Source organism: Poecilia reticulata, chromosome 18 (genome assembly GCF_904066995.2).
Source record: "Poecilia reticulata chromosome 18, P_reticulata-male-v2, whole genome shotgun sequence".
In the NCBI taxonomy this organism is placed as follows: Eukaryota; Metazoa; Chordata; class Actinopteri; order Cyprinodontiformes; family Poeciliidae; genus Poecilia; species Poecilia reticulata.
The window spans coordinates 2,321,426-2,337,390 of record NC_088847.1 but is presented as its reverse complement, the minus strand read 5'-3'; the positions used below and the strand labels follow the sequence as shown (position 1 = coordinate 2,337,390).

The 15,965-nt window shown below is 37.8% G+C and overlaps 1 protein-coding gene across 3 annotated transcripts in view; it reads left to right on the top strand.

Annotated features, from left to right (window-relative positions):
• The first annotated feature begins 1,392 nt into the window (after positions 1-1,392).
• Positions 1,393-15,965, top strand: part of adam19a (ADAM metallopeptidase domain 19a) — a 182,697-nt gene continuing 168,124 nt past the window's right edge. For 2 of the 3 annotated variants that reach the window (XM_081600059.1, XM_081600058.1), the window contains exon 1: positions 1,393-1,606. In XM_081600059.1, coding sequence (XP_081456185.1) covers positions 1,480-1,606 — 127 coding nt within the window. In that variant the 5' untranslated portion in view covers positions 1,393-1,479. The remainder of the gene's footprint in view (positions 1,607-15,965) is intronic. The other variant, XM_081600057.1, reaches the window with a different exon arrangement.

Sequence of the window (15,965 nt, the reverse complement as noted above, 5' to 3'; positions counted from 1 at the left end):
TTATGTTTTCTCTTTGTTGTTTTACAAGCTCCATCTGGTCTCGTGTTCTGTTTAGATGTGGTTCCTTCCTGGAGGACATTGGCTGAAATAATGCTGCCAACAATCAGTTGTTCTCTCTCTCTTGCCATTAACTTTTGACTTTTCATTAACGTAGAAAGTTTTTCTATTTGTTTCTTGTTTTCTCAAACCCCCAGTCGGTCGTGGCAGATGGTTGCTTGTACTGAGCCCATTTCTAGTTCTGCTGGAAGTTTCTTTTTGTTAAAGGAGAGTTTTTCCTCCTCACTGTCGCTACATGCATACTTGGTATGAGGAATTGCTGTTAAGTCAAGCCATTGTCTACTGTTGCTACGTACTCATTAAAGAGAAGTGAATGCAGCAAGTGTTTGACTTGATGCTATCGGCTGGTGCTTCTTTTTAAACTAATTTTAATAATGAACTGAACTTGAAACAAATGATTCTGTTTGATAACGAGAATCATTTTTGATTCATTTATGATCGGATTGAAATAATATTTTTTTGTAAAGTGCCTTTAAATGGTGTGTTGTGAATTTGAGCTATATAAATAAATGGAATTCAATTGAATTAATGAAATGTTTGTTTTCATTACATATTAATGTTTTATCTAACTTTGTAGAAGGCCTGGATACTTCACTAAAGCTGAAACTACTAATCTGCTGTATGGTTTTCTGTTTTTGACAGCTGGTTCTGTGAATACTTGTGGAGAAGAGATTAGTTTATTTGGTCAAAAATATTGTTTTATCTCTATGTAATGGATTTTGAGTAGACACGAGACAAACATGCAAACTAGAGGTAAATTAGATTTTAAAAAAAATCTTATGCTAGCTCTTATTACATGCCAAACAAATTAACTGGAATTCCAGCCTGAAAATTTAGAGATTTCTCTCCCACGTGTCGACCGAGTGTATAAAACACAGTAATACTATTTTCAATAGTAAATCATTTAAAGATTTTTATTTACAATTCTATAATTTTGTGTCTCATTCCATCCCATGTTCTTCCTATGATGTCTGAATGCAGAAAACACTAAAAGATCATTTTTAGTGGCTTGTAACTAAATATAACATTATAATGCAACATTATTATCAGGACAACTACAAATATATAAAACTAACAATAATAATTTTAAAAAGTCACTTAAAATGACTCAATTACTGAAAACTTTCTGTTGTACTACCATTAATACAGTTATGATTGAATTATCAAGTTTTCTCTCCCCTTTGTTTATGAAAGAGCGAAGCTTATGTCATTTAAAGGAGACAAAGCTCGTGGGACCTTCTCGTTTTCCATTTCTTTCATGATACTGACACTGGGATGAATTTTATGTCGAAGCCGTGCAGAGGAAGTGCTCTCTCGCAGTTTCTCTCGGTTTGACGCTTGGCGGAGGCGAGAGGGAGGCAGAGTAGGGCGACGGCGGGGAAAGGGAGGACTGCCGGCGGGGAGCCACCGAGGGAAACAGGGATGTACAGTAAACACAGGCAGAAAAATGCCCAAATATCACCGGCAAAAAATGGACGTTTGCTGTTTTTGCTTTTTCTTCTGCTGAACGGCCAACTGGAAAGAGCCAACGGAGAGACAGGAGAACAAGGTAAAGAAAAGAAGGAGCGAACATTGCTGCTAGAAAACTTCTTCCAATGGCTGCAGTTTCCTTTAGAGCTCCGTGGCTTAGTGTGGAAACAACTAGATGTAGGCAGTAAGTTGTGTAGCTTAAACAAATACAGTAAGTGAACTGGTGAAATGATTTAGAGGGACAGAGCTCCAACTTTAATCAAACGGAGCGCGCGCCCCAAGTTTCACCCTTCAGATTTTCTCGTTCAGAAAAGCTTTGATTAAGACGCGAAGCCGCGAGAACCTGACAGCCTTCGGTCTGAGGCCGAAACACGGGTTCATAACCGCACAATAACCGCTGCCGTCTTCATCCGCTGCTCTCTGTTCCACAAAGAGGAAGAATTAAAAAAAAAAAAAGTTTAGGCGGTTATGGCGAAATTACGCTTTAGAGTTATTCCATAATATCACTTTTTTGTTTTCAGAAATGAGCAATCTTGTTTATAAACGGGAACCAAACATTTTTCGTTCTCTGTTTCACACTAAAACTGTTCAAATTTCAGCTGGACTTGAATATGCGTTACCATCTTCAAAACATCTAGAGACACTACAGTTATTATCTTAACAACTGAGTCACTTTATGAAATATGTCTTAAAGAACTCGCTTCTTTACAAACGTTCAAACTATTCTTTTGAAATAAGGAGGCAGCTCCTTCCACTGCGTCCATAAAAGGCAGAGTTCAGAGTGAGGCTGACACACCACTAAGGAGCACAGATTCCCATACAGCTGAGGTCATTTTATTACAGAGTTTACTGATATTTCTGCCAACTGTATTTTGTCTTCATCTCTGTTTTGTTGCAAGTTTACAACGTCTCTGTTCTGTACTTCTGTACAGTACTATGCCATAGTCTACAGCTCCTCCCTTTACTCAGAGGAGAAAACTAACTGTGTAACCGAACAGCATCATGACCCTGTAGTCATGTGAACCTAAATACCACAGAGGTTCACAACCCAGGTGTAAAAAAGTATACTTTAGTATACTTCAAACATACTTAAATTTGTGAAAGTACACTTTAAGTATACTAAATATTAAGTGTACTACCTAAGTATATCTGAAGTATACTAAAAATACACTTGTACCAATTTCAAAATTAGAACTTTAAACACACTTAAACATAATTGTACCAAAATACACTTTTAATATATTAAATAAAAGTATACTTTAAGTGGACAAAATATGAATGAATATGTATGACTTTTTAAGTGCCTTAATAATCTTTTAATATTTATTAAAATTTTATACAATAAAAAAAGGATAATCATGATGTCATTTTTAAGAAAGTACCCAATCAATTTTCAGATGTGTGATGTAAAACCTTATAATCAACGGCATTAGCTCTAGTTCATACTCCAGACCAGATGGTGGCCGTATTGCACACTTTCATTTATTTAAAAAACTTCACAAAGAGAAGAAAAAACTTGAAGGAGCATAGACATAATATAAACAAATGAAGATGAAAGAGGAAGCCAGAGAAATCAGGTGTTAGGAAGCTAAAGACTTTCTGTCTCAGAAGAAGCTCTGACTCCACCAGATCACCAACCAGCTCTGAGGATGAACCTCCACATCGTCTTCATGATGTAAGTTTGTTTTTTCAATGAGGAGCTAGCTACATTTTCAACAACAAAAACTGCTGTTACCAACACTAAATTCTTAATAAACATGATTTGATTTAAAGATAACTGGACATAATTTTTCCTCTTGTTAATCTACAATTTCTCTTTCATACATTTTATTTGTTGTTGGCTTTCAGGGCCCTGTGATGGACTGGTGACCTGTCCAGGGTGAACCCTCCCTCTCATCTGATGGCTGCTGGGGATGGGCACCACCAACCCCCCTCACCACCCTGCAAGGATCAGTGTGTTCAGATCATGGATGGAAAGATTTTAAGGTAGTTTGTCTCCTTAAGTCCACACTTAAAACAGCTACATAGTTAATACCAACATCAACTGACTCTATGACATTGCTGACTATTTTTTTCTACTTCTAACATAAACAGGCAAAGAAGACACCCAGAAATGTTTTTCCACCCCAGGCATCCGGTCCCAATCATCATCAGTTCTTATGATGTTACATACATGGCGAGTCCACAACGTCTTAAAATTGTATTATTTTTTTTATTTGCCATTTTTCTGTTCTCTTTAAATACAAATGCTTTCTGTGTTTAATTGCTCTATTGTTATTTTTTGTAGGTTTCTGTAAGGTGCAGTGAACGGGAATGTTCTGTCGTTGATCCTCACTGTCATGTTTTGTTGTCAACCTTAAATTTTCATGTTCATATGTTCACTTTTGACCTGAAAACTTATAATTTATATTAAGTTGATAATGTTTTGATTAAAATTAGACAGTTTTAAAATGTCTGTAATAAAACAATATTTGAATTACCTTGGGCATCTTGTGTAATTAATCTTCACATGTAATTTTAGCCTAAAACAATGTAAGTACTGTAGTATAGTTATGCATGTCATTTACAAAATAGGTACGTAGGAATAAAGACTTTCACGAGTAATTAAAATTGTAGTTTATCATCAGTAGCAGGAAATCAAATATAAAAATTAAGTGTAATTTAAATACATTACTAATATATTAATAGTATATTTAAAATATATTTGAAGTATATTAAATATATATTTTTTATATAATTCTGAGACAATTATTACACTCAAAATATAATAATTATATCAAAATATAATAATAAAGTTCTGAAATTATATTTAAAAAGTACAGATGTGCCGATCAGGTTTTTTCCTGCCGATTTCGATCACTCACCGATACCGATCACATAATTATTATTTTTTTAATCATAAGCACTACCTGTTACATTATGTGGAGAAAGGAACCATGAATTCACCTTAATTTATACAAAAACTTGTTTTTAATAACTTTTTCCAAGATAAAAACAAAACAGGCATTGGGCAAATTGTACTGCTATCAGTAATACTATCTTTAACAGACTGAAAACATATGAAGGCTCTGAAGAGGCTAAATAATGCAGAGTCAAAATAAAACCTCTCAACATTGCCAAAAAATTCAAGTATAAAACTTAACATTCAAAGGTAAATACAGGATCCATTACAATAAACAATCCTGAGTTACTGAACGAAAACTTCCTGATAGCATGGTGGCTAGCTGATTACTGCTAGTTCTGAGTGGCTGTTTCTGACTGAGCGGAGTCAGAAACAACACAGGGAGGAGATTGATTATTTTTTCAGAGATTATCTGTCTCATGTTAGGACAGCGAAAGTTTTAATACGTATGTAAAATAAATTTTTTTAGTTATGCTCTATTGAAAAAAAGAAGAGTATATATGATGTAGTTAAGCATGACCAGCGTGAGGCAAAGCAGACTTATGTTGCTGGTAAGTACCCCAACAGGAGCATTGTGCTGTTCTTTACAGCACAATGCTGTAAAGAACATTGTGCTGTTCCTTACAGCATTGTAAAAAACAGTACAATGTTCTTTACAATGCTACACCAGCCCCAGCTGTAGCATGGTAGGTTGCTACAGCTGTGGCTGGTGTTTTATTCACATCCACATTATTCACATTGTAAAGCCAACACTGACTTTAGTTGGGAATTGGACAATTTAATATACTAAATCAAAGTGAATTGAATATGAATGAAGACCTGTATTAACCCCACCCCCCATGCTGCTGAGTCATAATCAGGCTCTCAGCAACACTACCATACTCCATGGAGGGACTGGTACCCGTCTCCTGAGGCAATTTGGTGAGTCCGTTGCAATTGTGCAATGATTCTCCATGTTTTATTTCCATACAGCTTAATTTGTTTTTCTTTTAAGCAAGGTAGGGAGGGACCTTCCTTCAGCCGTCTGTGTTCGTCTAGCTGAAACTCTGAAAACACTCTGAGGTTCTGGACCAATAAAGTCCAAGCTGTGGGGATTTGGGTGAAAGTAATAAATTATTGTTATTAAGTATGACCTAGGCCTATGTTCTGTTGCTCTTCCGGCCATGACAGTCAACTGCTGTCCAAGGAACAGGAAACCTCCTGAGCTGAGCCCACAGCATGGTGGGTTGCTACAGCTGTGGCTGGTGTTTTATTCTCATTGGAGGAGTGTAAAGCCAACACTGACTTTAGTTGGGAATTGGACAATTTAATATACTAAATCAAAGTGAATTGAAAATGAATGAAGACCTGTATGAACCCCACCCCCCGTGCTGCTTTCTGCTTGTCAGTTGTACTTTCCTTTAATCTTGGCCATCTCATCAGAAAGGTTTTAAAAGCCCTCCGAACTCCTAGTGCACCCTCTTGGGTTTTGTATGAACTTGTGCTCAGCAGTTGTCTCTACAGCATCTGCCTGCAGCATGGCCCATTTAGCATCAACTGTGCTCAGCCCGGCCAGAGGATGGGCTCCACATGCTTTGCAACGCGGGGTCTGTTCTCCAAGCCCACAGGAATCTTTCTGGCAATCTTTGAGAACTGTTGGAGGCTTTTTTATTTGTGGGGTTGCTGGTGGTAGTAAACAGGGACTTGCTGCATAGCTGGCAAAAATGTTGCTGCTGGTAGAGCTGTTGTGTGTTTGTTACTTGTACAACCTTCAGAAAGGCTTTTCAAGCATCTTCTGGTCTATGCTGTGGCCTCCTATGGTCATTATCCAGTTTCCTGCTGTAATGTTTATGCTTAGTGAATCTTCACTGTATACAGTAGATGGAAAACTTCCAGAGAGTTTCTCGCTATGCTTTAATTCTGTAATAAAAGAAAGCTTGAATAAGCTTGAATTTTGAAAATATATAGCATTTGTCATTGTTTTATGCATTAACCAGTCTGTAATACACAGATATTTTGTTAAGTGTTTTTTTTAATGTGTAAATAACCAGCTACAGTTCAAGTTTAAGTTCTCCAAAATAACAGGATATCAGTCCCTGCAGACTCACTGTCTGGTTCACTAACTGTCACTAAAGTAATGAGCTTAATAAGGTCTTGGATAATAACAACTAAACCTGTAGCGTCAGTGAACTTTATCAGCTTGCTTTGCATGTTGAACAAATTAGTTTTATGACATTTAATACATTTCCTGGTGTTATTTTTAATAGGAAGCAGCCTGTAAGCACACAGATTCAGCTCACAGCAGAGTTCGTCCCTGGAGACTTGAACGTGGAGGACGTGATCTCTGCCTCATGGAGACATCAATGGTTTGATTATATCTCCTCCCTGGAGGAAGAGCAAAAGGACAAGCCTCACTCAGCTCAAAGGAGGGCTGCTTGCATCTGATTTTAATGTGTGACCTTTGTGTCTCTGTTGTGTAGAGACGGACGCTTTAATTCACTTTTTAGCTTTATTGAACCAACACCAGACCCCAACATAAGCACTTACGGGAGGGTAACTCACTAGGCCCTTTGTTTTCTCTCCGTGTAACATGCAAGGCAACATTGCAAGAACAGAAACTCTCCAAGGGAAGAAGAAAAAAACTCAGATTTATGACATTGATTGGTTATACTGAGTAAGTGAGAGCTTAAATACCCTCAGACTCAGCTCATGTGGTAAATAGTGCATACAGAAAGGTTGTGTCCTTTTCTACACAGCAGAACACAAGACAGAAAAGTCAGAGTTAAACTATAGCTTACTCCGAGCAAAATCACCCTCAGACCATTTTGCAAAAACTAAGGTAAAGAATTTTTTTTATTTATTTAGTCAATTTTATGACTCAATTAAAAAGAAGTTATCGTTTCACTGAGATACTATCCATTCATCGCCTGTTGAATATTATCTTCAGGAGTCGGCAATATTTGATTTTTTTAGAATGAAATTATGACCAGAATATTATTAATTCTCTCTACAAAAGCACAGCTTTTAAAGTAAAAAAACAAAGCAGTTAGAAAAACTTTTCTAACTTTTTAATTAGTTTGCACAACTTTGCCGACTTGTGTCAACATGTCCAGCTAACATTTCAGAAATATGGTGCCAGATTTAGACCCACTAAGACTGGCACCATATTGTTTGCAGTAGTAATTGAAATATTTTCATATATTCACCCTATTCTCACCAAAATATCTCCTTTATAAATATTTGTTGGGGATGTTATTAACATCAACACTGGCATGTCTGACATTGCTAGATTTTATTTTTACATATTGGTACTGGTACTAACTTAAACTGGGCTGGTATTAATAACTGATGTTTATTTCCATCGTTTTACTGTTTATGTTTGTGTCTGGAGTGGGGAGGGTGTTGGTCACATGGTGTTTGTTTGGTCATGTGACAGTGATAGTGATGCAGTGCTGAGTGGTGGGATGCTTAGCTGGAGCAGAGAAGCAATGCCTGGCAGAGTTATCGTTTTCTCAGAGTGTTTAAAGTGTATAATACTGGTAAATATCAGTTACTGGTGACAACTACCAGCCCAAATGTTCACATGGAAGCATGTGGATGGATCACAGAAATATATTGTGGGTAGATTACTTTAGGTTCATATTACTTTAGGTTCAGAGCTCTCTATATGCCAGCATGTGGTTCTATAGCCACCTAAAAATAGAGCATTAAATCTTCATCTTATTGTTGTGGTTGTCTTGCTGAGTGTTATCAGATTTTATGCTGGTTGTCTAGCACATTTAAGGAGCTGGTAACCAGTTAAGCCTTTGTTGAAATTTTTTTGTTTTTGTTTCTAGTGGCTTGTATTTGAAAGAGCTATGAAAGGAAATAGGGTAATGAAAGAGAGGGAAGACATGCGGCAAAGGCCACCAGACCAGGAATTGAACCTGCGACTAAGGCCTCCTTATGTGGGCTGTGCTTAACCCCTGTGCCACCACAGCACCAATAACTAGTTAAACCAGACTATTCAGAATAGTGCTAGCTGTTTATTTTCTTACTATTAGTTGCTAGGCAGCCAGTAGCAGCTGGAGGAAAGGACTGTTCTAGCAGTTTTCCTCTGTTCTGAGTGAGGACACAACATCTTCAGAAATGTTGCTTGTGCAGCTGTAAAGTCCAAAGTTCAGAGACATATAAGTTATTGTTCGTTGATGGCTGAAATATTATTTCCTTACCTTCACTGCTGTCAGTTGCAGCACGTCTGAGATGATGCGTTGGCTGGGCAAGTAGAAATTGAGTTTTTAGAAAGCATGGTCATAATAAAAAATAAAAAAAAGTATTTTTTTATTTTCAATCAGTAACTATACTGACACTATACTACTTCCATGGTTATTAAAACCAAAGTGTTTTTTTTTCAAAAAAGAAAGGAGGAAAAACTAAACTGATACATCTGAACAAGAGCATAGAACTGCTTCACGTAGAATGTGTCTTACAGCTGTTCTCTAACACTGTACAAGGGGATTGACCATAATGATGCAGTCAGGGACTGTTTGAAGACTGAATAATCAGTAAGGGTGGAGTCATATTTAGGCATACTGGGGTATCCAAAAACAGCAATGATCATGCATGATTGCATTTAGGAGCTTTTAATCAAGACAGCAGTAAAATGTACTAATGCACCATCCTGACACATTCACATATACAGCAACTAAGAGCTCTGTAAGAGTGCAAACCACAATCAATCAGCCCAAAGCCCAGAGATGCTGAAGGATTAAATTGAATAGAAAACATAAACCACTGATATATAAACCATTAATTTGGGAGCTCAAAATAAATGTTTCTTCTTATGCACTGATCCTATTATTACAAGAATATGACTTTTGTTTTCCAAAGATAACAATATAACTAGTCAGGCCTTGCAAGCAAATGACAGAAAAATATGTCTAAAGGAGAATACATGCAACTGTATAAGAGCAATATTAAATAAAAAAAATGTGTCATGCTAAAAGAGTAATAATAGGGGTAAAATAAATGCCTTCTCCGGGTCGGGGGGTTGTGTCCTGCCCCAAGTGGAGGAGTTTAAGTATCTCGGGATCTTGTTCACGAATGAGGGAAGAAGGGAGCGAGAGATCGACAGGCGGATTGGTGCAGCATCTGCAGTGAAGCTGGCGCTGTACCGGTCCGTCGTGGTGAAGAGAGAGCTGAGTCAAAAAGCGAAGCTCTCGATTTACCGGTCGATCTACGTTCCCACCCTCATCTATGGTCATGAGTTTTGGGTCATGACCGAAAGAACAAGATCACGGATACAAGCCGGCCGAAATGGGTTTTCTCTGTAGGGTGGCTGGGCTCTCCCTTAAGATAGGGTGAGAAACTCAGTCACCTGGAAGGGACTCAGAGTAGAGCCCCTGCTCCTTCACGTCGAGAGAAACCAGTTGAGGTGGCTCGGGCATCTGGTCAGGAAGCCTTCTGGACGCCTCTCTGGTGAGGTGTTACGGGCACGTCCCACCGGGAGGAGGCCTCGGGGAAGACCCAGGACACGCTGTAGGGACTATGTTTCTCGTCTGGCCTGGGAACACCTTGGGATTCCTCTGGAGGAGCTGGAGCAAGTGGCTGGGGAGAGGGAAGTCTGGGCCTCCCTTCTGAAGCTGCTGCCCCTGCGACCCGACCCCAGATAAGCGGAAGAAAATGGATGGATGGATAGAATTACTTCTATATCTCTGCCGATGCTTCGTTAATTTGATTGATCAGCAAGCAACTGCTGGCACGCAGATTATAACTGAGGATAGAAGACATTCATTCCTGGACTGAAGTTCTGATCACTGCATTAATCAAATTAAACTTAACTCAATGCCAGTTGTTGCTTTACTGTTTGGGATTTGCTTGTAAGACGTATGACTGCACTTTGCATGGCCAGTGTTTTAAAAACAACATACTTTTTAGTACAGAAGTTTGAAAACTGTATTGTAGGTTTTATATATTATTTTGATGATGGAAAGAATCAACAATTTCTTTTATAATCCAAGTATTAATAATCTACTGGTGTAACAGGATGTGTAATATGTAACATATTAGTTTTAAAATACTCGTTAAAGTTGTCAATTCCATTCACACATACATTCATACAAACGATGCAGATTTATTTTACTCCCAAACATTTTCACAATGTGTTTTGAAGAGAAACAGATCTGTACCAGCTAAAATCAGGGATATACCCATTCACGGACAGGCTTAGGGTCTGCTTCCTGTTTTCCTTTGCTAACTCCAAAAACCACAAATAAACATACACCCTCAAGGTTATTATATTATTATAAATTTTTTAGAGTATTACTCTTGCCCCTTAAGTGATTCGAAACTTTACACTTTCTTAAGTTTTCTTTAAGAAGCCGAAGATCATAAACTAACGACCTTTGACCCAAGTGTTAGAAACCTTTTGAGAACTAGAGACAAACAGATTTTCCTTTATTACCATTTACATTTGAACCCGTTGCTAATAAGCAGGTGTTCACAGCAAACTCAATTACAGCATATTCAGCATATGTTTGGAGAAGCCAGGCTGGTATTTCTGCCAAACTCATCTAACTTTTAGGAACAGCAATATTCTTTTTCAGGATCTCTCAGCTGGTAGGTTTGAGACAAGGAGATCCTAACCTCATACAATCCTCGGCATAGGGACAGTCAAAGCTCTTATCTCATTCTGAGTGCTCCTGACTGAATGCTGGGAAAAGTCCTAGAAAGGAAAGAGATATGAGGAAATCTCCCTCACCTATGTTCATTTACTGTGGCACCAATTTAGAAATCCATGGATATAGAGAGGTGAGATAGAAGAGTGGCAAAGTCTGAGGGGATTTGTGGAAATGGGAGATAAAAGTCATTCAGATTATATTTATATAAGTATATATAGCTAAGGTAGAAATTATCCCTACCCCTCAGGATATTTAGGTCTAAAAATAATTTTCCTGACAAGAAGTTTGTTTCTGATTTTGAATGATGCAGGTAGCTCTCAAGACAACGTAAAATGACTACCAATTGTACTAATTCTGTTTTAATGTTTTGGAAAGATAATGTAATAAATACCTTTATCAATAGCAAATGGAAAACCTATACTGGGATTGTAGCTTTTTTTTATTTTTATCATTTTTAAGAAGCTATTTCAGTATCAGTGCATTCTGTAACAAAAAAATGTATCAAGAGATTTTGAAGAAAATGACTGCACAAAGGTGCAGTTGACCAAAGCTCCGGTGCGCTCATGGATCGCCCACATTCCCACATTCCTGCCCGGATTCACCCCACTTAGCGAGAACCACGCTGCCAATGCGTACTGCAGCTATAATGTCTGGATGGCTTTCATAAAAATGTTTTTTTTTTTTTTTTTTTTTTACATATTTGTTAAAACTGTGGAAATGGGATTGTCTGTATCATGCTACAATATGATAGATAAGCTGGGAAAAGAAAGAGATCTCTGATTTTCTCCTAATTTTATGTTCACGAGGTCAGTCAACCTCGCGCTAAAGGTGCTAATGGCGGAAAAGTGACTCCGCCATTAGATGGTATAAACGGAAAACCGTTTTTACCATCGTTATCGGTGGCCATACTAACATAGTGACAAATTCACCAAATATTTGAAGAAATGTTTATAAATTTATTTTTTATAGAAGTGAGACTATGGAGAAGGGGCTTTAGTTTTGAACAAGGCACTGCTGATTTAAGGTCTTCATTTTTAAAAAGGTATTTTTAAACACTTGAAGGGTTTTAAACCTCTGGGATGCCAGGATTTTTAAACTTGAACAAGACACTCATTGCTCCTAGCAATCTTTTAAAACATGGTGCTATCATTTTTCCTCAACTGGCTTTTTTTCTTTTCCATTTTTCTGGTTATAAAGTCCCCCTTCTTCCATTTTAAAAGCATGATACCTCATTTTGCTAAACCTGCCTCTAACTCTTGGTATATTTGTAATTTTCTTTACTCCACACACAAAATGAATAACATTCTTTATCATTAATTTTTTATGAAGTGTAAGTTAGAGATGGAGTCCTTTTTTTAAAAAAAATAAGATATCCTGTGAAGTGGATGTGAGTGCAGTTCTCCTTGGAATAGTTAAGTAATCATCTTGCTTGTAAGAAAGAAAGGTGCTTTAGGGAATGGCCATAATTCAGTAACACAGTGTGTAAGTAGGGTCTCCAAGCAGTACCCTACTTACACATGTTGAGAGTGTGAGTGATGCACTGTGTGGTTCGCTTGTTATATTTTGACATGAACTAGAATTGAGCGATGGAAGCTTAACTAAGTATTCCATTACACTCAGGGGGAAAGTAGTTTTAAATTCTTGGGGGGACTATGACAATATATATAAATATATATTGTCACTTTGACCGGCGGAGGCTCTGCATTAATGAAGGAAGTGAGGCAACAAAATGTCTGAGGTGGATTTATTTCGGAGCTCCTGGTCATCATTACACCGACACCCTTTTTTTCAGTGAAACAAAGCAGCTTACATATATACCTGAGGCAAGTTCCAACACTTACACCAGGTAAAGGGGTAATCCAAAAAAAAGACAAACAAGAAACAAACATTACTTACACAAACCTAACAAACAGTAAATGATCCAACAAATATTTACATGCATGCAAATGATTAAAACTGAACTAATCTAAGGTCACTCAAAAGGTAAATGCAACTAAATATAAATCCTCAGAGTATTACCCCTCTTAATGGAAAATGGTATGCTCCAGGAGCATTCGTCTCCCTTTCTGCTCCATCTTGCTGAGACACACCCAGAAAGGCAAGTACTCAAACAATTAACTCAAACCAATCAGAAACAAACTGACATTTTCCCCCACATTCTCTGAACAGGAAAGATGGCCAGTCTCCCTACCCAACAAGAATGTTTACTAAATGTCACAATGTAACTGAAATAAAGAACAAATACAAAACACATTTTGACTGTAAATAACATCAATAATCATCAATATGGGATGGAACCCCTGGTCTCCATCACACACATATTATATATATATATATATATATATATATATATATATATATATATATATATATATATATACTGCTCAAAAAAATAAAGGGAACACTTAAACAACACAATATAACTCCAAGTAAATCAAACTTCTGTGAAATCAAACTGTCCACTTAGGAAGCAACACTGATTGACCCGACGAGGGTCCCCGTTGTCAACTTCCTCTATTCAAATAAATCAGGTCTCACACTTAAATATATTTCACTTCACCTTTGATATATATACTATCATGTTCAATTCAATTAATCCACCCATCCATCTTCTTTCACCCTTGTCCCTCAGTGGGGTCTGGAGGGTTGCTGGTGCCCATCTCCAGCTAACGTTCCAGGCGAGAGGCGGGGTCACCCTGGACAGGTCGCCAGTCTGTCACAGGGCAACACAGAGACACACAGGACACGTACATGCACACACACTCTCACACCTAGGGGCAATTTGGAAAGGCCAATTAACCTGACAGTCATGTTTTTGGACTGTGGGAGGAAACCGGAGTACCTGGAGAAAACCCACGCAAGCACAGGGAGAACATGCAAACTCCATGCAGAAAGACCGGGGCTGGGAATTGAACCCAGAACCTTTGTGCTGCAAGGCAACAGCTCTACCAACTGCGCCACTGTGCAGCCCCTCAATTCAATTAATAATAATCATTATGTAAATTATGCTTAACATATAATTGTAAATCAGTCACTTATGCAAAATATACTGAACAACATATAAGTGTAAAAAAAAGTCACAACAACCTCTAACCAGATGTTGGACTGGATTTTATTTCAATGTCATTTATGAATGTTAGAGCCTCATTTTCAACAGCGGAGCTATAAAGGTTGAAAAAGGTTATCATTTTGGAGAAAATCTAATCAACATCAATATTTCCACTAAATAAGAGGCAAAAAACAAAACTGTTTGATAAAGGAAAAGCCTCTCACACTCTGAGCCCGACAGAACCAAACTATTTTTAATATTAGACAAATAATTTAATTTCACATAATTATCGCGGTAGAAGTCATTAGTTTGTTAATTAGTTAATGAAACATACTTACCGTGTTTGATGTTTGTAAATGGCGTATACTCACAAAGAACGAGGTAATTAGTCCAAGTTTGTCGTTTATTGAAAGTTCAGAAACTACAGCGATGCACCAAGACAAAGGTAAAAAAAAAAAAAGATAAAACAACCCGAACAGATGATCAACTCTAAACGATTCGCACCTTTTTACTCTCCGTCTCTCTCTGTCATTTAAGCACACCCGTTGCCATGGCAACCTCCTGCGCTCCACAAGCCGACCAGAGATTATGCTAAAAACATAACATTCAGTCCGTTACGATATTAAGTTTGCAGGCTTGATATTTATTTTGCGATCATAAATAAACTTCTCATGAACACAGAAGTGGTTGATTAGTTCATTTTAAACTCCTGCTGTTATTTATTTTGGTAATGGAACCGAAACGCACAGAATTGCGCAACACCTTGTTGAAACAACATTTACTGAGATTGTTCGTTGGGTCATTAATTTGAACATGTTTTGTTGATTTTTTTGTTGTAGTTCTTTCATAAAGTTACGAACGTTTTAAGCCAGTCAGAGGAGGACGTGCTGGTTTGAGCGTCCTGCCGGCGTTCAGTTTGTCACCTAATGCCGAGATCGACTCAAAACCTTCCGTGATCGACCAGTTGCTCTAGTAAAGCACGAAGAGTTCAGAAACAATATGAAATGGGGAAAAAAGTTATTTATTAACTGATTAAGTCGTGTTTTAGATTGTTCTTGAAAAACTAATCAGTCACGGCTGATTAGTGGGTTCTCTCACGGCTGCACAGTGAACCTATTCATGTTTTACAGCAGACAGCTGCTCCTCTCTCTTGCAGGTACTGCGTATCCCCGCTAAATATTTTAGGGGTATGCGGTACCCTGCCGTACCCCCTTACTTTCACCCCTGGTTTTGCAGCCAGAGGAGGACGTGCTGATCTCTACGTACTGGCGGCGTTCAGTTTGTCACCTAATGCTGAGACTCAAAACCTTCCGCGATCGTCGTGTTGCACCGCTGCTCTAGCAAAGCACGAACAGTTCAGAAACGATATGAAATGGGGAAAAAATTCATTAAGTCTGTTTTAGATTGTTCTTGAAAAACTTATCAGTCACGGCTAGTTAGTGAGCGCTGTCGTGGCTGCACAGTGAACCCATTCATGTTTTACAGCAGAGAGCCGCTCCCCTCTCTTGCAGGTACTGCGCACCCCTGCTAAATCTTTTAGGGGTATGCAGTGCCCTGCCGTACCCCCTTACTTTCACCCCTGATTACACTGCAAAAACACAAAATCTTACCAAGTAGTTTTAGCTTAGTTTCTAGTGCAAATATCTTGGTTTGCTTGAAATAAGACAAAACTAACTTATAAGTAACTTTTAAACAAAATGTAAAGGCCTGTTTGGAGTCAGTAATTTCTTAATATTGACAAAACTGTACTTGCTCTATTTGACAGATTATTTCACTTATAGCATGGGAAAAAAATTGTTTTAAGTGGGACTAGTACATTTTTATCAATATAAAGGAGACAATTTGTTGG